The sequence below is a fragment of the Magnolia sinica genome, chromosome 14 (genome assembly GCF_029962835.1).
Source record: "Magnolia sinica isolate HGM2019 chromosome 14, MsV1, whole genome shotgun sequence".
In the NCBI taxonomy this organism is placed as follows: domain Eukaryota; kingdom Viridiplantae; phylum Streptophyta; class Magnoliopsida; order Magnoliales; family Magnoliaceae; genus Magnolia; species Magnolia sinica.
The window spans coordinates 22,409,301-22,436,496 of NC_080586.1; the positions used below are offsets into that span (position 1 = coordinate 22,409,301).

The 27,196-nt window shown below is 39.9% G+C and overlaps 1 protein-coding gene across 2 annotated transcripts; it reads left to right on the forward strand.

Annotated features, from left to right (window-relative positions):
• The first annotated feature begins 3,487 nt into the window (after positions 1-3,487).
• LOC131226315 (ISWI chromatin-remodeling complex ATPase CHR11-like) lies at positions 3,488-26,879 on the forward strand. 2 transcript variants are annotated; one of them, XM_058222126.1, is made up of 25 exons: positions 3,488-3,790; positions 5,130-5,258; positions 5,369-5,475; positions 8,237-8,349; positions 18,828-18,925; positions 19,229-19,408; positions 19,502-19,723; positions 20,617-20,751; positions 20,842-21,124; positions 21,206-21,279; positions 22,336-22,556; positions 22,641-22,728; positions 22,826-22,919; positions 23,022-23,210; positions 23,355-23,386; positions 23,524-23,600; positions 23,703-23,792; positions 23,876-23,945; positions 24,222-24,279; positions 24,369-24,427; positions 24,499-24,664; positions 24,943-25,121; positions 25,233-25,448; positions 25,638-25,748; positions 26,493-26,879. In XM_058222126.1, exons 1-25 carry the CDS (start codon positions 3,551-3,553, stop codon positions 26,508-26,510), a joined length of 3,249 nt encoding a protein of 1,082 aa, XP_058078109.1. In that variant the 5' UTR covers positions 3,488-3,550; the 3' UTR covers positions 26,511-26,879. The 2 variants fall into 2 exon arrangements, with proteins under 2 accessions (XP_058078109.1, XP_058078110.1); XM_058222127.1 differs by having other exon boundaries at positions 19,502-19,717; positions 20,611-20,751.
• Positions 26,880-27,196: the final 317 nt, after the last annotated feature.

Consider the following 27,196-nt stretch of genomic DNA (forward strand, 5'->3'; position numbering starts at 1 on the left):
AATTTGAAAGTGTCTTGGGAATTTCCCAAAGATGGAGATTTGTCAGTGTTCATCCACCATGGGACCCGTAAGACCAACAAGGATGGATTGCCAAACTATACTCCCCACCCAGAGGAACTCAATGGTCAGTGGACACTCTCATGGCAAAGATCACATAATAAAAAAACCAAAGTCATGATGCAGGTTAGATTAGTTGCCTAGTCTCTCTTGGCACGACCATGGGTTGACCCTCCAACAACTATAACAAAATAATAATAAAACAAGACAAGAAAGCTTTTGATCTGGCAGCGACCGATGAAGCCTACTAAAAACAAGTTAGGTGGCACCTTCTTGTCAAAGGAGAACAGAGGCACGACACCTGATGAACAACATTGGTCATTTGGTGGACCCAGCAACATGGAAAAAGTAAGTTGATACCACCATTGATCAATCATGGCTACATAGGCTCATGTCCCTTGTAAGAATTATCAATTATAAATCATGCCATTCAACGCCAGCGTAGGTTTGCTTTCCATCGGTATGGGTTTGATTCTTCTCCTCAGCATTACTTGATACATGTGGTTGTGGGTAATTGTATATATTCATAGGAAGTAGTCTTGCCTCAAAAAAAGGCAGAACTGCCGGTGTCTTCAAAAAAATAAAAATAAATTTTGCATGGTACAATTGGCATTTGGCACAAAAAAAATAATAATAATAAAATAATAAAATAAAAAAGTTCCCTCAACCCTTTCCAAAATAAGAATAGATAGATTGGAAAATTTTCCTTCGGATAGTACAAATATAGTAACTCGTAATCAATTAGTTTAACAATGAAGTCATTTGAGTAATGGAACCAAGTTTGATGTGCAATCAAACGGAGAACTAGCAATGTGATGTTCATTGAGAGCAGAGTGGGTCGTAGTATGAGAAATGTTGTAAAAAGTGGTTTCCTTTGGTAGAGAGGTGGCAATTTTTTAGATTGTCGGTGATGAAAGGGCCTTATTGTTGTTGTTGTTGTTATTATTATTATTATTATTATTATTTTGAGTAGGCTACAGCACAATCTTGATCACCATGAGGCCTTTTAAGTTACTCAAAATCCTTCACATCACATGTTCAGTTGTTGATTATATGGTATCTATACACATTGCATTGAGGATGAAAGAAACTTCTTCACAAGATTATATGGTATCTTTAGACATTGAATTGAGGATGAAAGAGACTTCTTCACAAGAATTAAGTTGAACTTTAAAATTGGCTTTACTTAAAGAAGCATCACAAACCTAAACAGTTCGTATGAAGAGCATCCCAAAGACCTCCTCAGCTCATCAATGGTCCAGATTTGTTAAAAGGCATTAGCGTGAATCCAATTCCCGATTCAAACTCCTAAGGTCCAAGCCCAACTTCTCCATAAGCTTCCACCTAAAATACGAGCTTTGTCCTAAGCCTGTAAATCATTTAATGCTAGAGAAGTAAGGATTCAATTTCACTTCATCACTCACTTGACTAAACTCGTTATGAGAAGGGATGCAAAAAATAGATTCCCGAGTATAAGGAATAGAGAGGGTTACGATCACGAGATTTGGACGGAAAATCAGAGGAACTAATGAGGTGGCCAAAATGCTTTTAAAATGTGTAAGAAAGATTGGTAGGAATTTGATTCCTGCTGGTGTAAAAAGTCTTTTATCAACGCGAACAACTCCTATCACCTAAAGTTCATCTAAATGTGTGAAATCAAGAAACATAAGAAATGCTGGGAATTTATTTTTGTCGGTCTAGTGTGTGAAATTTGGCTCATTTTCCTCATTTGCTATTGTTGAGGATGGGTTTGAAAGAGTCAGGGGAGTCTTAAAGGGTCTAGAGAGGTGAAAACATAAATTTCAGAGGTATTTTTAAAGCAATCTCCCTCTACTAGGTTGGAAGGCTGACATATTCAAAAGAAAAGAGATAAAATTTTAAGAGAAATGAGTTACTTGAAGTCCAAAGAGTAAGGTTGAGGTTGGGATACCTGATTATCTCTTTATAGACAAAAATTATCTAATATTTCCTCCTCGCATATCATCTCAAGCTCACATTTCACTCCACACATTCCCCCCCCCCCCCCCCCCCCCCTTTTTTAACGATTAGATTGATGTTGGGCATCATATGTATCTAACTCTTCTCCTTTTCAAAAAAGAAAAAAACTCAATTCCTTCATTTTCCATCACCAACACTCTTACTTAAAATTTATGGCTAGAAATCAACTACATGAGTCACTTGAGTTTGAGAATTTTATCATTTTCCAACCCTTGAGTGAATCTATTGCTTTTAATTGGCTATATAATATAAGTTTTACTGGCTAGCGACGACTCTAAAGTGTGTATATTATCATAATTGATTTCATACTATAATTGCATGAGTCACTTGAGTTCAAAAATTTAACGATTTTACAACCTTTAAGTGAATTTATGGTTTTTAAACGATTGTGGATTGTAAGTTTTATTGGTTAGTGATGACTCTAAATTATATGTATTATCATAACTGATTTCACATCACTTTCTATCATAAAAAAAGAAAAGAAAAAAAAGAGAGTGATAGTTGAGGAAGTCAAGGGCATGCTCTCATTGTCATTCATGGTATCTTTTTCAGGGGGATTGTTGATATTGCTACACAATTTTGACTAACTTCAAGTTCCCGCAAACAAGACCCAAGGTTCAGTGATCCAGACCATTGCTTCTTTGATTCCTACTATGAAGTGAAAATGCATACACATTCTACGAAACTACAATTCCATATGACAAACATTATAACCCTCCTATTTCAATTGAATGTGCATGATTCCTAATTCCGGTAGAAAGATTATGATTGTCGAGATGCTTTAGCTAGTCTATTAGTGGCAGGACATAGCTCACAAATGGTCTCAAGTCTGGCCTATGGACAATCGAAACACAGGCCTCACTGAATGCAACTAGAAAACCATGCGCACTGTGCAAAGATGTGGGTCACATATGGTATAATTCCACTAACCAACGGAATTGGAAAATTCAGGACCCAGCTCAAGACTACTTGGTGTCACATGACTTTATTTAAATAGTCATTTTCCTTTGCATAATTACAAAGTTTGAAGTGAAAAAAATAAAATAAAACACACCAATAATTACAATTAAGTTGAAGATAATGGGGCTCAAGAGCAACGAATCTCACATCGATAACTCGGGGCTCCAATTACGTAGGACCCCTTGCCCAAACGGCCATAAAAGATTGACCAAAACCCACCAAACCAACGTTACAAAAAAGAAGGAATAACACCACTAAGATTGGATGAAACTCATGACCCCAACCATCGACCTTCAAAAGCTTGAACCGCTGGGGCATGTTTCGGACCCATGTCACTGACCATCCTTTTAATCACTCAAGAGCGGGAAACTCTGCCCTAACTGAATAATTGGCGGGAGAGATTTCCCCCCATTCTACACACGCACATACACCGTTTCAACCGTCGATATAAATACCCACCCGATCTTTCCAACTCATTCCATTTCCTCTCCAAAAAGCCTCTCTCTCTCTCTCTCTCTCTCTCTCTCTCTGCGCTATGGCGAAAGCGGCGAATTCCGACCGTTCATCTGACGAAGTCCCATCCAACGGTTCGATCTCGTCCGACGAGGAGCAGAGGAACGGTGACATGAATCCGGAGGACGATGAGGAGCTGGAAGCCGTGGCGAGGTCGGCGGGATCCGATGAAGACGAAGCCGCGGAGGATTCGGCGTCAGCTGATGACGATGATGCTGAAGGTGGTGCGAAAAGCGATGACGAAGATGAAGATGAGGATGAGGTGAATCTGCCGTTTTTTTTTCCTTCTTTTTTCCCTTTATTCTTTCTTTTTCTTTGGATGGGGTCTCTCAGAGTTCTGTTCGGTGGGTGAATTAGGGTTTGCTTCTTAGGATCGTGCGTGTAACTTGGTAGTTCTCCTGTTGTTTTTGTGATTCATACAATGGCATGCGGTTTTCAAATCATTTTCTTGATTTTTTTCCTTTCTGGATTAGGGTTTTCATGTCGTGAATTCGGAGTCTAAAAATGGTGGGTGCCATATAGATTATTGGTGGGGCATTTCATGAAATTATGGGACCGTGTAATGTGTAGGTCCCGCCGATTCAATCATCCAGAGCCATGTCAGTTGCACCTTCCTATTTGAGTCTCCATCTCCCTGCGGGGAAATGCGAAAATTACCTTTGAAACTGGACACTGAGTTTGAATCTCCACAAGGGTGCTGGAGACAGGGCAGCGGATCCCACACAGCATGTCTCATGGTTGGTCTGGTCATTGGGTGGGCCACATGCACCATTCCACATTCAATGGCTGTCCAGATGAGTGCTGGAGGCGGGGCAGCAGCTCCCACCCTCCGTGTCCTGTGGTTGGTCTGGTCATCAGGTGGGCCACACGCACCATTCCACATGCGGTCAGGCCTTTACGATGAGTATCTCAGATCCCACACACTTGCCAGCAAAGCTCTTTCCTGCAGCCTTTTTTTTTCTGGAAGGATGAATGAATTTTATTTCAAAGAAGAAAACTGCGAAGGGTAGCACAAAAGGACATTGTAAGGGAAAGTTGATGCATCATTACTGAAAGTTCCTTCCCGGATCATTACCAAGAACATGCAGATTTAGGCTTATGATTGAGTGATAATTCCAATTCTGGTGAGAATTTCATTGCACATGGACGCACTTTCTAATTTTCTACTTGGTATGATTCAACTCATTTTTCACAGAGGATTCAGTGTGTTCTTTCTCTGTCATATATACGTGTATGTGTATTTGGAATATTTGTCTATTCAAGTGATTTGATTGTGATGCATTTGCACATTGAAATGTATTTCTCTGTTGTCTGTACTTGGTCATGCTGCTGAGATTTCTCAACAACAGAAGCTCACGATTTGTTTCCTTTTATAGTTGCCTGTTATATTGTTTAAACCCTTCTCCATTTGGATTTTGTACTGATGCTGTTGAGATTTCTCAATAACAGAAGCTCATGATTTGTTTCATTTTATCCTTGTCTGTTATTCATTTAAACCCTTCTCCATTTGGATTTTGTAACAGCAGACATGAATCACATGAGAAGTAATTGCATTCTGCAACATGTTGTCTGTGTTGACATTGTCCTCTTTATTTTTCCAGGCTGAAAACCCATCAGTGCGTCAAGTTGGAAAGCGTGAAAAGGCTCGGCTGAAGGAAATGCAGAGGCTGAAGAAACAAAAAATCCAGGAAATCTTGGATGCACAAAACGCTACCATTGATGCTGACATGGTACGTGTATCCCATGGATGAACTTGAACACAAGCAAATGTGTATGTTATTTTGTTTTGGTATTTCTCAGACGTGATTGCAAGAATGATCGATTGCTGTTGCATTGCCAGAACAACAAAGGCAAGGGGCGTTTGAACTATCTCCTGCAACAGACCGAGATATTTGCTCATTTTGCTAAAGGTGATAATTCTGCGAAGGAGAAGAAACCAAGGGGAAGGTAACATCACTTGTTTCTATCGTGTGTTCCATGTGGAAGGAAATGTATTGTTAACATGGATTACACTGTAGATGGAATTCTTTAAAAAGGGATGAGACTGTTGAAAAGAATTGCTAATATGCTTTGTGGATTTTTTCCTTTTTGTGATGCCCATGTTTACTAGAATTCTCAATGGTCTGGATATTCTAAGATGCTTATTTTGATCAGTGGCCTTGAATTGTCATTCTTTCTTTCTAGATTCTTAAAATTCTATAACATGCATTGGTCCTTTTCGTGGTTACATTCGATGTGAAGTTGGTTTTTTAATATTATTGCTAATTGAAATTACCAACACCTACATAAAACTTTGTTGTTTATTATTTGGCTTATGATATGGAATTGTGGACATCGATTGCAATTTGATTTAATTGCTTCAGTTTACTTTTGAGTGTCTCATGATTTGTCAAGTTTCGGCTTTGGGACATGAATGATTAACAAACTTGCTTGGGTATTGCAACCAAATACCTCACTGGCAATGCTTCATCTTTATTCTAGATAATCTAATTCTTGGCTCTTTCCTATGACTACTAGACATTGACATGATCTCCATCTTCCACATGAGGTTCAGTATTTTGTAGTATGTTCAGTTCTTCATGGGATGGATTACAATTGTGTCTAGTTCACTGAACTTGTATTGGTATTATTCATTCAATCAAAGATGATTTATGGTGTGAGACTCAACAAAGCTTCAAACCATGCTTAAGGACCTTTATTTCAACTGCACATGGATGCATGATTAAGGGCACTCAGGATGTTATGATTTATTTGAGCTTATCTCTCACAATCATTTAGCATTCTTTAGTCCTCGTATAGTTTGTTGCTTCAAGGACTCCCGACCTTTACCACTTGGGCTTTAATACCTCAAGGGTATGAGATGATGACAGTCATTGGCATGTTCATAGCTGGTTGCTGATTCAACTTTATTTATTATTCTATAAAAGGAGAATTTTGAAAGTTTATATCAAGGCCTAATTGTGATACGATATGAAAAAAGAGTTTGCCATGCAAGTTTGTCAATGAAGTACATGTTTTGTTTCTCAAATATAAGAATGAAACTGGTCTTTTAATCATCATGGGAAACTGTAATTCCAGATTTTAGTTAATTTCACATTTTTTTCATAAGAGCTTAAGCACGAGGGAACTTGAAAAATCTATTTACACACCAGTTGTGTTTGTTCAAGAGCATTGAGCTGAGTGTGTGATTGTTATGCAGATGGTATGCACTAGTAGATTTTTTTCTTTCTTGATTGGGCGTATGCAGTATGTTTTGGATGCTTTTGTCTCTGCTTTTACCTGAATTAAAGCATGCTTGTGGTAATGTGACTGAACCTCTGATATGGATGGATTCAATTGTAGTTATTAGGTGGTCACTTCCTCAGTAGTGCCCTTGAAATGGAAAGGGTATGACTATAGTTGGTAGATTGTGTTATTTTGAAAAAAATATTAGCATTTTGCATTTTTAGGGAAAATGATATGAAATTTTATTATTTTGAATCCTTTTAGAAAAGAAAAAAAAAGGATTTGAAATAACTTTAACATCCCTTTATGTCAGTCTAAATGATATTTTTACCTTTTTCTATTTTTTTTTCCTCAAAAATTCTTTGAGGAGTTTCATTGTATTTTTCATCCCTGTAAGTCTAAAAACCTCACCTTTTAGAGTTATTGATGCATGACGATTAACCACTTGCTCTAAAAGCTCGAACAGATAGAGCATGGCGAATTAATCCCTTTATCTTATAACATAAGCCCCGCATCCCATGGGTTTGGACCTCAGCCGAACCCCCCTCGTGGGCCTTACTTCACATGGGTACTGCCTCACATGAGCTACCCACCTCACACAGGTGCGGGCTGCCCATCTCGAGTGTGCCCCTGCATTCACACAGGCCACCCCACTCGAGCCCGGTGTGAAAATGTTTTTGTATTAATCACCCTCGGTGAGGAGTTTCAAACACGAGACCCCCCGCTTTGATATCATCTTGATGCAGGACAATTAACCACTTGCTCTAAAAGCTCGAATTGATAGAGCATGATGAATTAATCCCTTTATCATATAGCCCAACCTCTACATCTCATGGGTTAGGGCCTCGGCTGAACTCTCCTCGTGGGCCCCACTTCACATGGTACTGCCTCACATGAGCCACCTACCTCACATGGGTGGGGCCCGCCTCACATGAGCCACCCGCTTCACACGGGCCGCTCACCCCGAGTGTCCCCCTGCATCCCATAGGCCACCCTACTCGAGCCCGGTGTGAAAATGCCCTTGCATTAGTTGTACTATTATGTTCCTAAAAAAGTTGGGGTCTTATCTTCTATTGTTGAAAATAAGGTTGTTGACAAACTCTATTGTAAATTTGTAAGTTAGGAAAATAGATTTTTCATGTGCATGATATATCTAATCCTTTGGCTTTTGAGTTAATCCAAAGGTTTGTTTTGTTTTGATAGATATCAAATTGTTTCATTTATCTTTATTGTAATTCCAAATCACTGTAGCATTTTTCTTCTCAAATTTTTAGGACTAAAGTAATGTAATCTCAAAATCTTTTTACCCCGATCCATTTGATATGGCATTTACACTTTTTTTTTTGGTGAGAGAACCGAAATTGACTAGTAGCATGCCAGCATCTTCACTATGGCTATGTCTTTGTTATGATGTTTAATGATGTGATATATTTGAATTTATACTTGAGCTGGATGATTAATTTCTCTATGCAAATGTTTGTAGGGGTCGCCATGCATCCAAACTGACAGAGGAGGAAGAAGATGAAGAATGCCTAAAGGAGGAAGAGGATGGTTTTTCTGCTGCGGGAAGTACAAGACTGTTGACACAACCATCTTGTATGGATCTTCATTGTTAGGATATCAGTGTCTTCCCAAGCTTATGATGCAGGCTACATTTTGTGGATGATAGTATCTTGGCTTATTTTTGCTTGTTAATGTTCTCAACTTTTTGATTATTTCCAATTATCAATTGTCTTGCCTTACCTAGCTAAAAACTAATGTTATGCTGTATGTCTAATAGATTTATTGATTACTTGGTAGTGGATATGTTCTGATCCAAATGCACATTTTTTTTTTTTTGTTGACAAGTCTCATCTGATATATTTGAGTAGATGTAATGCATTAGTTATCTTTAGTTGCTGATTTTTTATGGTGTATTTCATGTTTCCCTGAGTTAACAATCGATGACACCTTGATACACAACAAACCTGAGATTATTATTATTATTTAGCAATGTATTTGCAGCAAGGTTTTGAATAAAGGTATCAGTGGGCAAATAGGCTAGTCCTAAAAATGATATGATAAGAGGCTTATTGGACTGCATCGGATGATATGGGCCACTGTTGGATGAAATTTTATTTTTGCACAAAAAATCTTTAAAATTTATTGGGAAAATAGGAAAAATGTAAAACACCATTTTTTTTTTGGTGTCTTAACATGTATTTTAATGGTGTATCAAACCATTCTTTGATATGAATGCTGCCTGTTCGGTTAACCTGCTGAACGTCAATCAAATAGGCCCTAATTGAACACAAATGAAGCATGCTTTGGTGGATTAGAGCCAATTACACATATACACAACAAAAAGAAGATGAAAACTAAACAAAAAAGTGGTGGTTTACCCCTTCCGATATTACTTGAAATGGTCCATTCTGCTTTGATTTGTTGAATCTCACTCAAATCTTGTGTTTTGATACTCAAAATAGGCGTAGATCTAGTTCAAAATTAGCTTCCAACTTTCCTCCATGGTTAGTGAAGGTGGAAAAGAGAGAGAAGTTGAAAATAAAAAATTTCAAAGTAGGGCCTTTATGCCTGTATGGGCATGTATTGTCCCCAATATGACTAGTGTTGGTCAATGTGGGCCACTGAGGCCCAGTTCTTCATAATCAGCCAATTCACTCTTGTATTTGTAATGGGGGTGACCGATACAGTTACGGCTGTATTGTAATGATATTTAAAACCATTCTGTAGTCCAATTTTGTTAATTCAATGGATGTGCCAATGTTTACATGAGGTTGGTTTCGTATGGACTTGATTTGGTGTTAGCAGCAAACAAACTGTTATTAGGCTTTAATGTAATAGAAAGAATATTAACAACTCCAAGTAGTACAATATTGTACCACTATTACCAGAAGTAGAAAGAAGAGGTCGTATCTATTAACAAGTGCGTGTATGTCAATTCCCTCATGAAAATGGTAAACATGTCAAAAACTATTCATGATTCAAAACTACAAACATGGGACATGTCTACATGATCTGGACCTTTTTTGTGCCTTTCAGCCAAAATCAGTTTGAATGGTTTTATACTGTCATCCAAATGGACCCTTAAGGTTTTGTAATGGTGTGTAAATCAGTTAATGCAAAAAATATTGCATTCTTGTGTGTGAATATATGTTACAAGCTTGCAGTGTTACCGGAGTTAAAAACGCTGTCCTTTTGTGAAAAGAAAAGAAAAAAAAAAACAGCATTAAAAAAGCCAAAAATAAAAAGGAATAGTGCCAAAAAAAAGGCCTCATATTGATGATTGCGCACCGGCCCATATTAATAGACATGTATGGAAACACAAGCAATATATTCAAAAGCAAAAGAAGAATCACTAGATCAATTTATATACATTTTTAACTTTGTGTTTGGATACAAAGATTGTAATTGATTTGCGAGAAATTGAGAAATTTTGATTTTTCTTAATTTTCCGCAATTGGACCCATGTCCCCAAAATATCAAAATCGAAGTTCCAAATCAATCGTTTTTCATGGAAAAGATGAAGAATTATAGATTTGTAACCATTTGACACTGGTTTAACGTGATTTACAACAAAAACATGGATTGAAAATCGAAAATGCTCACTGGATCAAATAGGTGGGATATATCGGCACTACCCATGCATTTTGTATCGCACAAGTGGGATACAAAATATATTGTGGGATGTATCGGCTGATATTGTCGATATTTAAATCACTGCTTGTAACTTCAGTTTTCTGTTTTTTCTGGACTTGTAAAGGCCTTAGGCCTTGGGTGTAGGTAGTCTACCTGTGTGTTTCTTATTTTTCTTTATATATATATTTGTCTATATAGTTGCTTGTATAGTTCTTTCTGCTTTTGCTGGCCTCTTTTGGCATTGTTTTATAAATAAATCTTGTAACCTTTCAAAAAAAAGAAAAAGAAATGCATAAACATTAAGCTAAAACATTGACCTATATTTTGGAACATGTTCCTAGGGACCAGGTAAAAAAATCATCCATCAGATTGAATAAGTAGTTGCTGGATGCATATGCATGGTTGAATCGAGACATCATGGGCAAAAAAATTAACTTCAAGAACTTGTTGGCCTTGCACAAAGACTCCTCGAGAAGGAGAAATGACAAGGCCGTCACCTCTGGATTTGTTCAAAAGGTCCCTAGTGATCTTTAATATGCTTGCCTATGATCTCCTAATCATCATCATCATCATAAAGCTTTATCCCAACTAATTGGGGTTGGCTACATGAATCTTGTTCCACCATTCCACTCTATCAAGGACCACAACTTCCGTTAGACCATAGGTCATCAAGTCTTTTCTTACTAGCTCCAGCCACGTACTTTTGGGCTCCCCCCCTTCCCACCCACCCCCTTCCCTTTCAGAGCTTTCAACTCGTGCCGACTTGCTCTTAACGGGTGTAGTTCTTGGTCTCCGTTACTGACCAAGCCATCTATCTTCCCTCCTCTTATTACTTGTTGGTGCTACTCCTAAGTTCCCTTGAATGCATTATGCATTCACTTCAAAATTTATCCTTCCTCATCCATCTCAACACCCTCATTCGAGCTACAATCGTCCTATGAACATGTTGTTCTTTGACTGCCCAACATTTTGTTCCATAAAGCGTTTTGCTGGTCTTATGGCTGTCCTATAAAATTTCCCTTTCAGTTTGAGTGTTGTGTGGATCACATAAAACTCCAGTGGCACATCTCCATTTCTTCCACCCAAAGCTTGAATTCTATGCCCATGATATCTTAATCTGCTTAAATCCATGAGATGATTGCTCTATTGGCACTGCCTTTAGGAAAGTGGGAATCTTGCCAGTATTGACCCTATCTCTAGTGTGAAATTTTGTGGAAAGATTACAACTTCAAAATACCAAAAGATTGAGTTTCTGCTGAAAAAGAAAATGCTTATCTAGTAGCGTCAGGGGTTTCGGCAAGGATGTTAGCGATGGAGAAGGGAAAACACGTAGTAGAGGAAGGTTCTAACTGCGATCGTCGTGAAGAAGAAGGTGAATGGGTGCAAGTTCAGGCTAAAAGGCACAACAGGGATCAGCTTTCTCAAGGTCGATCTAAGTATTTTAACTACCCGACGTTATTTGTCAAAGGATATCCTCATGAATGGTATCCACTCAACTTTGAAAGGATCTTCGGATGAGCGGGAGCGGTTATGGAGTTCATAATGCCTCGAGAGAAAGAGAGTGGGGAGTATCGGGGTTTTGCTCTCGTCCGCATGGGGTCCGAGGCAGAACTGGCGAGAGCCGTCAGTACGATTCATGGGCTGAGTTTTGGAGGCAAGAAGATCTTAGTGCAACGAGCGCGGTATGACCCCGAGTCCTTATCAGGGAAGAAACGTTCGCCTAAACTGCTACCCTCAACAACCTTTGTCCCAACTGCTAAAGTTGTTTCAGTTTATCGTCCTATGTCGGTGGCCCTTAAGAAGTCATCAACTCACTCTTTCAAGGAGGCTCTGCTCAAAGGTGCGTCTGCTCTTCATCCTCCTCATCTGTCCCCAGTAGGGGAGAGGATGGAGAAGATCGAAATACACCGCCCACTCTCTCAGAACAGTGACTCGGAAGCTGATCCTGAGTTTACTGTTTTTGTTGATCAGGATACCTTCGAAAAAAATTGCACCGAATTACTTAAATCCAATGTTCTAATTACTAAGGATGGTGTAACAACTGCTTCGATCAAGGATTGGATTTCCCCTCACCACGGGGATTGATCTTGGCCTGTTCGATTTTAAACCACTGGGACATAATTCCCTTTGGGTCAGGGCGGGAGGAGCCTTCTCCCGGTCGTCTCAGATCGTATTGTCACTTCAATTAGTCTGGTGATCAGAGTCTTGCCATGGGAAGAATTTTCTATTTTTGGCAAAGAAAATGTTTGGGTTTTCATCCGGGATATTCCGATGGAATGTTGGTTTGATGATTTTTTAATTGCGGCTATTTCATCTCTGGGTTTTCTCTTGGAACTGGACTCCAAGACGAAACTGGGAACTAAAATCGGTGTTATCAGAGCCAGAATCAGGAGGAAGAAAGGTTCTCCTTTGCTTGAGGCAGTGAAGATGAAGTTGGACAATCAGATTATTAATTTGCCTGTACAGCAGGAGATCCCGGGGGTGACACCTCCTCGTTGGGGAGAAATTTGGAGCCGGAGAGATTGCGTGGTCGTCTCACGTGGAGTTGGTGAACGTAAATGAAGGCGTTCTTCTCCCATCCTCCAGCGGACCACCGGAAGTTAATCAGGCGGGATATATCGAAGAGACCTATCAACGTCTCTTCCCCAACCGTCTGAAGGAGACATGTGTCCTCAGCTTCGAAGCTACACCTTTGAAATCGCCTTACGAAATATTTTGCTTCACTGGTAAGGGATTGAGTGCATTTGATTGTGTGACACGTGTTTCAGGCCATACGTTCACACGACCAACAAACAACTCGCCTTCGCAGCTGATGAACTCGAAGACGCCACGTGTGTTACGATCGTCAGAAGATATTTATGACGATCACGTGCCTAAAGCTCTTCTCCACGCGCCTGCGGAAAAGACTCCAAAGCCCATCCTTCCCGTCCGTGTGCCCACACATTCGTCCCACCCTGGACCTACATCACTCTCCAACATTGGGTCTTTTGCAGTGGGTCTGGATTCGACTAGTATCGCCCTCCCGAATAGTCGGGGGGGCCCGATTATCCTTTTCGGGCCTATTAACCCATCCCTGAAATGGGGTGATGCTTGTTCGGAGGGGTTTGATACGGATAATCTGGCTACCGAGAGTCTATCTTCTAACCCTACGTCCCCGGAAGCGTCCCCAGCCTAGATTACAGAATGGACCGAATCGGGTCCTCTGATTCTGTTCCAGGAGAATTGCCCCAGTGAAGTGTTAGATGCGGAACCTCTTCAGGTGTTCTGTCTCCCTCAATAGCAAATTGATGACTCTAATCCTCCTCTTTGGCAAGAACTTCCTTCAGAGTCGAGTTCGGAAGGGAAGAGTAGAGATGAGATATTTGAAGAAATTCAGAATAAGAAGTGGATTTGTGATGCGATCGGCCATGTCGGGCGAGCCCTCGGATTATCCTTTGGGAACAAACTGGAAGATTACACTAGTTTATTTCAGTTCATTGAAAATCGAGGCAGACCTCTTCCGCCTTCCAGATCTCCTTTAAAGCCGGCCCAGTGGTCTTCAAACAGAGAATTACTTCACCTCCAGACTAGCCCAGCATCAACGTCTTCTTCGGTGTGTCGTCGTGGCGAAAGGGAGCTCGGGGTAGCCATGTTCCCCAATGATTATTGTCTCCTGGAACGTAAGGGGAATGGGTTCCTTTCAAAAGAGGGGGTTGATTAAGGAATCCATCAGTAGAAAGAACTCGGAAATTGTTTGCCTCCAGTATACAAAAGTGCCCCACTTCTCTGACAGGTTGATGAGGTCGATCTGGAGAGCTTCTGATGTTAATCGTATTACTCGGGACGTTGTCGGATTGTCGGGTGGTATTTTAGTTGCTTGGAAATCTTCCATATGGGATTTGCAATCTTCGTCCATCGGAAATTTCTCTGTTTCTGTAATTCTCCAAGCTAAGTCTTCTAATTTCTGTTGTAATATAATTGCAGTTTATGGTCCTAACGATGATTCTCTCAGGCCGTCCTTTTGGGACGAACTGACTTTCTTCAGTCAATCCTTTCCAGGTCCCACTTGCTATGTAGGCGACTTCAATGTCATCCGTTTCCCAGATGAACACTCTCAGCTAAGGAGAACTTCGCCCGCTATGCTCTAATTCTCTGATTGGATTCAAGTGCAGGAGCTCATCGATCTCCCTCTGTCTGGCACCACATATATGTGGTCCAATTGTCGCAGGTCTCCTATTCTGTCGCGACTGGACAAGTTCTTGATCTCCCCTGATTGGTTGGAGGCGTTCCCATCGGCTTCTCAGATCGCCCTCCCCAGAACTACTTCAGATCATTGTCCGATTATGCTCTCCATGGAAGAAGTCAATTGGGGTCTTAAGCCCTTCAAATTCAATCCAGTGTGGATCCAGGTAGAAGGCTTTCGGGAGAAAGTGGTTGAGTGGTGGAGCTCATTCCAGATTGAAGGTTCGCTGGCCATTGATTGTCTTGCAAGCTCAGACTTCTTAAAGGAAAAATCAAAGACTGGAAGGTCAGTGAGTTTAGTAAAAGAGAAAAAAAGACTGAGACCCTTTTTTCTGAACTTCAGCAAATCGATATCTCTAATGAAGGCGAGGACATTCCGACCGAATCGTTAGCTAGACGCGTCCAAATAATTCAATCTTTATCTGCCCGTGCATTGGAAGATGAAGTAAACTGGAAGATCAAATCTAGAGTGAATGGCTCAGAGAGGGTGATAGAAACAACAAATAATTCCACAATATCACCAATTTCAGAGCCCGACGCAAAGCCATTCATAACATCAAGGTTGATGATAAGATAATAGAAAATAAAGACGAGATTGCAGAAAGTGCCATTGAGCATTTTTGATCCAGTCTCTCTTCTGAAGGTTGGTCTAGACCGCAGCTCGATGGCCTAGTCTTCTCCGCTTTGCAAAGTCCGGAAACCATTATGCTGGAGGCTCCACTCACTGCTGACGAAGCTAAAGTAGCAGTTTTTGCTTTATTAGGGGATAAAGCTCCTGGGCCAGATGGTTTTACTATGGCCTTTTTTCAAGCCTTTTGAGACATGGTTCAATCTGACATTATGGACTTCCTTCATGAGTTTCACGAGAGGGGGAAAATCTCCAAGAGTTTGGGAGCTTCATTTATCTCCCTCATCCCAAAAGCTTTGGGTGCATTTTCATTTTTGGAATTCACACCCATCAGCCTTGTTAGCAGTCCTTATAAAATCCTAGCTAGAATCCTATCTTCTAGACTAACATCTATTATGGGGAGCCTCATTTCCAAAAATCAAAATGCATTCATAAAAGGGAGACAGATTATTGATGGGGCGCTGATTGCCAATGAATGCCTGCATTCCGCCCACAGATCTGGTAGAAAAACTATTTTTTACAAGCTTGACATCGAAAAGGCCTATGACCATGTCGATTGGGAGTTCCTGTAGTACATGATGAAGCGTATGGGATTTGGGGACAGATGGAGAAGATGGATTAGCTCATGCGTCGCCTCTGCGCAGTTCTCTATCCTCCTAAATGGTACTCATGGCTTTTTTCCGGTCTCAAGAGGCCTTCGTCAAGGGGATCCTCTCTCCCATCTTTTGTTTCTTCTGATAGGAGAGGCTTTTTCCCAAATGATTCCTAGAGGGCAGGCTGAGGAGCTGTCCAGAGGTGTTCTCGTTGCAGATTCTGTCCATCCTATCTCTCACATTCAATTTGCTGATGATACTCTAGTTATGATCGAGGTGGATGATTATGCTGTTCCCAACCTTCATACGACCCGTCGATGTTTTGAGGCAGTTTCTGGACTTAAGATTAACATGGCTAAATCCAAGTTATATGGCGTGAATTTGTCGGCTGAGTACGCGCTTAATTTGGGATGTTCGTCGGCTTCCTTCCCTACTTCATTTGTTGGTCATCCCCTAGTTGTTGGTTCCCCTCCTTTGGAGATGTGGGACAAAATTGTGGCCAAAATTCAAAAGAAACTTGCAACGTGGCAATGTCGTTATCTGTCGATATGAGGTCGAATCATGTTAATTAAAGCGGCCCTGTCCAATCTTCCTCTCTATTATATGTCCCTCTTCAGATGCTCGACAACTGTCCTGAATCGTATCGATGTGCTTAGGAGGAATTTTCTATGGTGCAGCAAGGAAAACCACAACAAATTCCATTTAATGGACTGGAAGGAAGTCTGCTTTCGGTATAGGAACGGGGGTGCTAATATAAAGAATTTCAAGATTATGAACGCTACCCTTCTTGGCAAGTGGATTTGGTGTCTGGGCAATGAATTGGAGGCTTTGTGGAATATCATCGTTAAAGGGAAATACGGATCCTCGGCAGGTGGCTGGTGGACAAAAGACACTTCCTCCTATAGAGCTTCCTTCATATGGAAAGGTATCCTGCGTCACAAAGTCAAGGTGCTTTCTTATATAGGTTTCAGTTTGGGGAATGGATCGAGAATCCGGTTCTGGGAAGATCAGTGGATGGGCGACAGCACCTTGAGAATCAGATTCTCGGTTATTTATGGTATTGCAGCCAACAAAGATAGCTCCATTGCCAGCAATTACTCCTTCTCGAATACCAGTGGGGGATGGGAAATTAATTGTGTTAGGAACCTATAGGATTGGGAGGTTGACGAATATGTGGAGCTTCTTCATTGTCTGTCCACAATTTCTCTGGATATCTCCTCCCCTGACAAGCTGATCTGGAATCGCCACAGGTCCGGAAACTTTTCTGTTAAATCTTTATATGCAGCTTTGCTCCCTACTCCCGTTCCCACTTTGCAGATCACTCCTTTCATATGGAAATACGGCTGCCTCGCTGCCATGAACCGGATCCTCATGGTCGATAATCTCAGGAAGCGTGGGATGCAGATCGTTAATATATGCCACTGTTGCATGCGTAGTGAAGAGACTGTCGATCATCTTTTCGTTCATTGCCCTTTTATCAGTCTCATCTACTGGGATTTCTGGCCCAGATTCAACTTTACGGGGTGCTGTCCTAATTCTGCTGTGTCCTTGCTTGGTGTGTGGCATGGCCACAAAATCGGAAAAGTCGAATCCAGAATCTGGAGAATGGTGATTATTGCAATTTGGTGGGCTGTATGGATGGAAAGGAATGATAGAGTCTTTAACGACTTGCAGACTACTCCTAAATCAGTGGGATCCCATGCTAAAAAGTTGATCATTGAATGGGTGTCCAATGTTATGGGTTTAAAAGACTTTAATCTTATTTTCTTAGGTTTCTAGTTTTCCTTAGTGGCTGCTATCTCAGCAGTCTTTCTTGTATGTTCTTTCTCTTTTTAATAAATTCTCTTTGTTGCCTTCAAAAAATAAAATAAAATACCAAAAGATTGAAATTAGGAAACCTTGAGACCTATAACCTTTTTGACTGTTCTCTTTAAAGTTTAAATTCACCCGAGGATACTCTCCTAATCATTCATAGTTTGAGTAAGACCATTGGTTCCATAAACCTTCCAAACATCATGGAAAATTTCCTGATGGCACTTGGCTTTGTTTGATAAGGAAGCTACTGTGGTTTGTCCTCAGTAGTTTCATCTTTTTTAAAATTTAAGAATTATTTCCTAATCCCGTTCATTAGTCCTTTGCTGTCCCCTCTTCTTTCTCTGCATTGCTTGCACTGTGCTGATTGCTGTAAAGCCCATGAAAGGCTCGTTCTTTAACAACAGAACAACTAACATTGTGGTTACTGATGTGGAGAGGTTTTTGGTAATGGGCAACTGTAGTTAATTGACACTGGAGGCTTTCTGTCAACTTTAAACCTTGCAACAAGGACACTTGAAATGTTGCAACTTGGTTGGTCACAAGTAACTATTTTTCTTAAGGATTCATGTCTGGGGATGAATGGTAGACAGCGTGTCTACACAATGAGGCCTAGGGTTTGCACATAGTTTACCTATACAAAATTCTGCTTTTGGTGCATTGGGCTGACTTTTATAACCATGGCTGCCACAGGGACAAGATTCAGTGCATTTCTAGGCATAGCAAATGGCAAATCTGTGGTGTTGCATTCTCGCCAATAGACTGTTGCATCTTAAATTCGTCCGTTGTCATTATCAAGTGAAAAACCCGTCTAATGATGGTTAATTGATATCAATGTCCTCTGGCAATTTAGGAAATTGTGGATGTTGATATCTTTAGAGAGGAAGATTTCTGGTTTTCTTTTATTTGTATGGAGAAAGTTGACATGGAAAATATTTGTTGTGTGCTTGCTGAAGAAGTAACATATTTTACTGGTTTCCTGTGTGCTCAACTAATCGCAAATGTTAACGAAACCTCTGTGAAGAAGTGACACGATATGTTGTTTTTCCTGTGTGCTCAATTAATGGCAAGTATTAATGAAACATCTGTGATTTTAGTCTAAAACCTGTTGTGAAATGTTTTTGTTTGATTTGGACATCACTGAATTCAGAAGTTTTGATTGTTCTGTTATGTTTGCCTTGCAGGTATACAGGGGAAGATGAGGGATTACCAACTAGCTGGATTGAACTGGCTGATACGTTTGTATGAAAATGGCATTAATGGAATTCTCGCCGATGAGATGGTATGCATTAAAAACCCATTTCTGCTTTGTTCTGTATGCCATGTCTATCCTCCAGTAATTTGTATTCTCTGTTTCTGTCCCTCTTGCTTATATTTAGCAATGGAACTGATCTGGTATTTGACTATATTTTTGTTACTGGACGTGTCTCAAATTATGTAATTCGAGCTGTTATTTCAACTTATTTGGCTTATCAGTATTGGTGACATGCGTGGCTAGCCTTTCTGTATTATATAGTATGGAGTAGTTTTTGTTTTCTTCTTATTCAACCTATGTTGCTGATAACTTGGTATAATTACTGTCCAGGGGCTTGGAAAAACATTGCAAACCATCTCCCTACTGGGTTATTTGCGTGAGTTCAGAGGAATTACTGGTCCCCATATGGTGGTGGCACCAAAATCTACTCTTGGCAACTGGATGAGGGAGATTAGGCGCTTTTGTCCAGTTTTGCGTGCTGTAAAGTTTCTTGGAAATCCAGAAGAAAGGGTTAGTCATGGCTTTAGATTTTGAACAGTTTGTTTTTCTTAAATTTTCTTGTCAGATACTGTATCCTGAAATGTTTGTTACCTTCGTATGCAGAAAGATATACGTGACAAACAATTGGTTGCTGGGAAGTTCGATGTATGTGTTACTAGTTATGAAATGGCTATCAAAGAAAAAACTACACTACGCCGCTTCAGCTGGCGCTATGTTATTATTGATGAGGCCCATCGGATAAAAAATGAAAATTCTCTCCTTTCAAAAACTATGAGACTCTACAACACCAATTACCGACTTCTTATCACCGGGACACCTCTTCAGGCATGTCTTCTTTGGCACCATCCTTGTTATTCGTCTTTTGCATTTAAATGAGCAAAGATGGTTATCAGCTTGTGACTTTTTTTTTCCCCTCTTCCGTGCATTAACTTGGAAGATGTCTAACAAGCAGCATTGGGCAAACTTTGGCATGTTATCTAACCAATGACTACATTGGGCTGCCCGACTCAGTTGTGCTACTGAGTGGAATACTGTGATAAGTTAGATAGATCGATACCTTACCTGTGTCATTTTGATGCTACATGCAGTGACTACTGTAGTTAGTAAAGTAACCTCATTTTTAGAGGCCAATTGCCCAAAAATTGTTTTCTTTTGTTTCCTTGCTGCCTTTTCCTTCTAGACAACTTTTGGACTCATACTTTATCTTAATAGATTATAAGTACACAACATTGCAATATTGCATACTCTGGATTCTCTGAACTTTCTTGCATGTCGTCGTCGTCGTCGTCATCATCATCATCATCAAAGTCTTATCCCCACTAATCAGGGTCAGCTACATTAATCCTGTTCCCACTCTATCAAGGACCAAACCCTCCGTCAAGCCTTGTCTTCCATGTAGTTACTGGAGAAACCGAGTGTCCTTACAGAGAGTATCAATTCCTGCCTGGTTTCCCTTCATGCCACAATTTCTACAACAGATATTGCAAAATAAGGCATTTCCTCCATTATTATTATTATTATTATTATTATTATTATTATTATTTGTGACATTTCCTCTGTTTATGGGACTTCTAACTATAACCTTGCAAGACGTAAGTTGGAAAAATGATATGTCAGAGTTTATCATTTTCTGAGTTGTAAATGGTCAGTGGTTTTGGACTAATTTTCTGCTTGATTAATTAAAATTTTTTTTTTCTTTCTATGCTTACCACGTGCAGAACAATCTCCATGAGCTATGGTCTCTTCTTAATTTTCTACTTCCAGAGATATTTAGTTCTGCTGAAACCTTTGATGAATGGTTCCAAATATCTGCTGATAATGATCAGCACGAGGTTGTTCAACAACTTCATAAGGTAAACTAGAAAACTTCCACCTGCTTTTTCTCTGGGCACTCTTTTAACTAATTGTACTTCTAAATATAACTTTTTATCGGGTTCTTGAAGGTGCTCCGTCCATTTCTCCTCCGAAGGTTAAAGTCTGATGTTGAGAAAGGCTTACCTCCAAAGAAGGAGACAATACTTAAGGTAGGAATGTCCCAAATGCAGAAGCAATATTACAGGGCTCTACTTCAGAAAGATCTAGAGGTTGTTAATGCTGGTGGGGAGCGGAAGCGTCTTTTAAATATTGCCATGCAGCTACGTAAATGTTGCAATCATCCATATCTGTTCCAAGGTGCTGAACCTGGTCCTCCGTATACAACTGGAGATCACCTTGTAACAAATGCAGGTATGTTCTGCCCCTCATAGGGCTTATACTTGATGCTTGCTAACTATTATTTGTGACCATATTATCCTCATCTCTGTTCAGGCAAGATGGTTCTTTTGGATAAGTTGCTTCCGAAGCTAAAAGAACGTGATTCCAGAGTTCTAATATTTTCGCAGGTCAACATCACTTTCAAATTAGGGTGTTTGTTTACAATGGGTGATTAACTGCTGATTTCCATTTTCTCAAATTTAGCACCCTCAACAGTTACTGAGTTTTGTACACTGCACACCATCATAACTTTTTTTTTAATTAAATTTTTTTTTGAAGACTACGCACCATCTTAAACTTTGCTACCTTCTCAGTGGAATTAAGGGCCAATTTGTCTGTTATGCATCATCTCAAACAAACTTGCAGTTACCTGGTTTTGGGAATCAATTTTGTAATTTTGCAGGGCCCCATAGGAAAGGATTTAGAACAAGAATGTTAAAAAAGCAAAAAAGAAAGATGTACTTGTATGCCTTAGCTTGTTTACAAATGGGACTTACTAGCAATGCATGTGCCTAGAGAATTGTTTGTCTTTGATAAGATTAGAGACTAAGTGTATAGGTTAAATGTTTTAGAAGTGAAGCTAAATTTTTGGCCGGCACCTTAGTGAAAGATGTTGTCTGGCACCCAATGCTGTGTTGCTGATTTGTTCCCACTGGATATGCCAGTAAAGTTTGTACTACTAAAAGTGAACAGTTTTGCTCAATTGCAAACAATAGCTGCTTGTAGAGGTTCTGTTTCAACCCTACCTGATGCAAGACAACTAGCTACTTGCTCTAAAAGCTTGAACTTATAGAGCTTGGAGAATCAATCCCTTCATCTCATAGCCCAGGCCCCACATTCCATGGGTTAGGTCCTCGGTCAAACCCCCATTGTGGGCCCCACATCACATGGGTTTCGCCTCACATGGGCTGCCTACCCTGAGTGTGCCCTTGCATCCCACAGGCCACCCCACTCAAGCCCGGCGTGAAAATGCCCCTGCATTACTACCATTAAACAAGAAAACAACCAGTGTTTAGAAACTGCCTCGGGCACTGTCCGATTTTCAGGATCTGCATTGTCTTGTTCTATTCTGTCAGCTACTTGCTGATATTATGATTAGTTTGTTTCATATGGTGTTAAGATTTTAATTATCCCTTTAACATTTTATGATTTTGTTGGTTGTGTCCATCTATTTCTGAGTTCAGATGACTAGACTGCTTGACATTCTGGAGGACTATTTAATGTTTCGTGGGTACCTGTACTGCCGGATTGATGGGAATACTGGTGGAGAGGACCGTGATGCTTCCATTGAAACCTTTAACCAACCAGGAAGTGACAAGTTCATCTTCTTGCTTTCAACTAGAGCAGGTGGTCTGGGTATCAACCTTGCCACTGCGGATGTTGTCATTATTTATGATAGTGATTGGTACGTTTTACATTCTGCTTTGCTGGTGGCATTTTAAATTGGTATTTGTGATGGTCAGGGCTTCATCTCTCTTTTGTATACCAGGAACCCACAGATGGATTTGCAAGCACAGGACCGTGCCCACAGGATTGGCCAAAAGAAAGAAGTTCAAGTTTTCCGTTTTTGTACAGAGGTTTTGTTTGATTTAATGAGCTATTTCAAGGGCACTATATAAACTTTGGTATACGTTCAATTAGATTATTTAAAACTCCTATTTCTTGTAATTGCAGTATACCATAGAGGAAAAAGTGATTGAAAGGGCATATAAAAAGCTTGCCCTTGATGCTTTAGTCATTCAACAAGGTCGATTGGCAGAGCAGAAAAGTAAGTTGTCTTGGAATTCTTTTGGGGTATTTTTGCCCCTTTTGATGCAAGTTGGTTTTAGAGACTCAGGTACTTCCATTTACACTTCTCCTTTTGGTGCAGCTGTTAATAAAGATGAACTATTGCAAATGGTGAGATTTGGTGCTGAGATGGTTTTCAGTTCCAAGGACAGCACTATTACAGATGAAGATATTGATAGAATCATAGCTAAAGGAGAAGAGGCAACCGCTGAGCTCGATGCAAAAATGAAGAAATTTACAGAAGATGCCATCAAATTCAAAATGGATGACAGTATGTGTATTCATAATTTTCATATCATCCTTTGTGTTTATGTTTTAATTGACATGAGCATAAAGATTACTGTTTTTCTTTGTTTTTCCTATTAACGAAGCATACCTTCTATGTCATGATAATTCTTTTCCTGGCTTTTTGCAGCTGCTGAATTGTATGACTTTGATGATGAGAAGGTACATGTTGATTTCCCTAATTTTGATATTTGAAGATGGGCACTATGAGTTGCTGCTGATGTATTAAATTCTTTCCTAAGTTCTGTTTACTGATTTATCGCCTTCAGACTACTTATTCTTTTTATTTTTTTTTGAAGGATGATAGCAAGTTTGACTTTAAGAAACTTGTTAGTGAGAACTGGGTTGAACCATCAAGAAGGGAACGGAAGCGCAAGTAAGGCTGACTTCTTAGTAGAAGCTCCTCAGTTGATGATGCATCATATCCTCTTTTATTTCTTTCTAAACTTGGTTTCCTTTCTTTTCTTCTCGAGTTTAGCTATTCGGAATCTGATTATTTCAAGCAAGCAATGCGCCAAGGCGGTCAAGCAAAGCAAAGGGAGCCAAGAATTCCTCGCATGCCTCAGTTGTAAGTATCTTTTGATGCTATGTATTTGCTTGCCCATGGTTGGCAGTTGTTAATGGGGTGATTTGCATTTACATTCTTTTCAGGCATGATTTCCAGTTTTTTAACACACAAAGACTGAATGAGCTATATGAGAAGGAAGTACGCTATCTCATGGTGAGTGTTAGCTAAATCTCTTTTCTGTCCATACTGATCTCCTCTCTGCTTCTTGATTCTGCCTAGGAATATTTGCCCCTATCCTGGCAATTGGATTCACAGCCTCCCTTTCTTAATGGGATAGGTTCCTGCTACTTAGAAAGCAGTTGTCAGGCTATGCAATCTTCTCATTACCAAAGGATTCCTGAATTTTTTAGAATGTACTTGTGCATGTTTTATCTATACAATTCTGAATTGTGAGGTTTTAATTGCCTTCTGATTTCATTTAACCTTCAGCAAATTCATCAAAAGAATCAACTAAAAGACACGATTGGAGAGGGGGAGGAACCTGAAGGTATTTATCTTGCTTCAGAGGCTTGACTTTTAGTTATTTGGTTATTCATTTAATTCACTCGAACTGATGATTGATATTTGATTATTTAGAATTAGGGGACCCACTGACTGCAGAGGAACAGGAAGAAAGGGAGCTGTTACTAGAGGAGGTGAGTGGTTCGTTTGATTATTCCAATGACTCCTTTTTAGATACTTTCATACCTGATTCAGTGAATTGCAGGGCTTCTCATCATGGACTAGGAGAGACTTCAACACTTTCATCCGAGCATGTGAGAAATATGGTCGAAATGACATAAAGGGCATTGCTTCTGAAATGGAAGGAAAAAAAGAAGCAGAAGTTGAAAGATATGCAAAAGTTTTCAGAGAAAGATACAAAGAATTAAATGGTAAGTTCTATATTTATGCTTTCAAGAGCATAAACTAAAGAATTACCATTCAAAGTGAAAAGAATACATGATAAACTAGAGAAACCTTTTCTTTTTGCTAATTTCTTGTTCATTCTTCTTTATAATCAAACTATCCCTTCATTAAATTAGTTGCTTGCTTGTTTTGTCTTGGATCCAGTAAAAGTTGGACTCATTTCAATTGACTTCCATGTATATGAATCTGTATCATTGTTGGGTTATGAAGCGTCATGTGTTTGTCTCTGCTTGGGCTTTTCCAGATTATGACAGGATAATCAAGAATATTGAGAGAGGAGAGGCAAGAATCTCACGGAAAGATGAGATAATGAAAGCCATTGGGAAGAAGCTCGATCGCTACAAGAATCCATGGTTAGAGCTAAAGATTCAATATGGTCAAAACAAAGGGAAGTTGTACAATGAAGAATGTGATCGTTTCATGGTGCGATTTCTAGATATATCAGAATTTCACTACAACCATTGCCTTTTTGATGTGTGGCTTCTAATTAATTCTCACAATATCTAACCATTTTGAATTAACTTCCCTTCATAGTTATGCATGGTCCACAAACTTGGATATGGGAATTGGGATGAGCTCAAGGCTGCCTTCCGCACATCTCCCTTGTTTCGTTTCGATTGGTTTGTGAAGTCGCGCACCACGCAAGAACTTGCTAGGCGTTGTGATACTCTCATTCGCTTGGTGGAGAGAGAAAATCAAGAGTTTGATGAGAGGGAGAGACAAGCACGGAAAGATAAGAAACTTGCCAAGGTTGGAACTATTACTTCTTGGTGTCGTTATTGTTGTTTCATTTTTTCTCCTTGGATGGCCATGACTGAGAAGTATTATTACATGGGTGACTGTTTCGTTAGTGTTCAATTGTGCAACACTTGTGTATTCTATAATTTTTTTGTCATGAAGATGCTGTTCCTCATGTTTTGTTGTTTATGGATCTTTCAGAATCTGACACCATCGAAGCGTGGGATGACGAGATCACCAGCCATGGAGGTCCCTGTGTCTGGTTCTTTAAAGAAACGGAAGCAATTGGTTATGGATGACTTTCTGAGCTCGGTGAGTTCTAGTTTTTTCTATGCACAGTAGAAATCCATACATTTATATTCTTGTGTTGTGATCATTCTTTCATAAAATACCCAGCTGTTTTGGTTTGTAATCATGTAATCCTTTGACCCAAAGACATGCATAATATCATTGTGTTCTTTCACATGTGGGTCCCATGGTATGTAGTTTAACAGATGGTCCTGCCACTGTTGAACCATTTGGGATCTTGGAAGATTTTATAACTGGATGATCCTCTTGGCATTTGTCTGCTTAGTCCAGACCATTGTCATGTTTTATTTCTTGATTGCCTATTTTCCCATCTAGTTTGTCTCAGGGTCAATCCACTGCAGGCTTCATCAGGCCAATGTCAGGATTATCAAACCATGGCCTACTGCCTACTACAAAACAAGGACCTGAGGGACCATACATATCCTCTGCCAATGATCTTATAATTCCTCTTATAACCAAGGTTTTAAGTATCAGCTGAAACCGGTCCTTATCGCCCAATATGGTACTGCATTGTCCATGAACGATAGGGCTATATCGGTCTGAAACAGCTCAATACAGGGCGATATGGAGCCGTATTGATGCTGAAAGATTTGATACTGGATACGCCATTTTAAAACCTTGTTTATATGGTTTGAGGGAGCCTGCTGCTATGTTGTGGAACTTTGATGGGATTATACACTGATAAATAAATGGCCCTAAGTTGAGGTTGTTGCAAGTGATGTTGATCAAGTGATCTTGTTCTTGCAGGGAAGGAGGAGGAGATGATTTTATGGTGGAAAAAAGAAGAAGCTTGTCTTACAAGGAAATGTCTGATGCCCTTCAAAGCCAGATGCTAATGGGGTTAGGTCATCTGTATCAGATCTCCTTTTTGTGGGTTAACTTCGAATCCCCTAACATGACCTATTAAGGTAAAGGTAATACAATGGTAGCATCTTTATGTTCTCCATTTTGGGGTGCAGGCTGCAGCAACTCCTCTTTTGTACAGCCGTAGCCTGTTGCTATTCATACCGGGCATTTCATTTTAATCCTCCCGCTCCATTTTACTGTTGCACTGGAGTGGATTTGCTCAGAGATTGTTGTACTGACTATTGATTTTTGAGAGCCCTCCAAATCTAGATATCTGTTCACTATCAATTTCTGTTATTGTTCTTGCTGGAGATGATGAAATGAAGAAATGGCTAATCCAAACTGAATGTGGCCTGCCAGTTTCTTCTGGTTTGCTGCATTCAAATGATGATGCCCACTAGTTAATGATCTGGACATTTGATTAGCCTGGACCAACAGTTCCACGGTAGAGTAGAATAATCCTCTTGATTAGATGGATTTAAAACCGTGTGATCTGTGATTTATAGAAAAGAAGAATGTTGGCTACAGGCAGCTTTTAACAGGAAAAATGCTATTGTACTGTAGGGTTGGTTGAGATCACAGACCATTGGGCCACAGGAATTTGG

Bases quoted from the DNA above. Each gene is read 5' to 3' on its own strand.
- LOC131226315 (XM_058222126.1), top strand. From the start codon at position 3,551: ATGGCGAAAGCGGCGAATTCCGACCGTTCATCTGACGAAGTCCCATCC. The intron at 23,793-23,875 runs GTAAGTATCTTT...CATTCTTTTCAG, and splicing joins ATTCCTCGCATGCCTCAGTT to GCATGATTTCCAGTTTTTTA. The intron at 25,449-25,637 runs GTTGGAACTATT...TGGATCTTTCAG, and splicing joins AAGATAAGAAACTTGCCAAG to AATCTGACACCATCGAAGCG.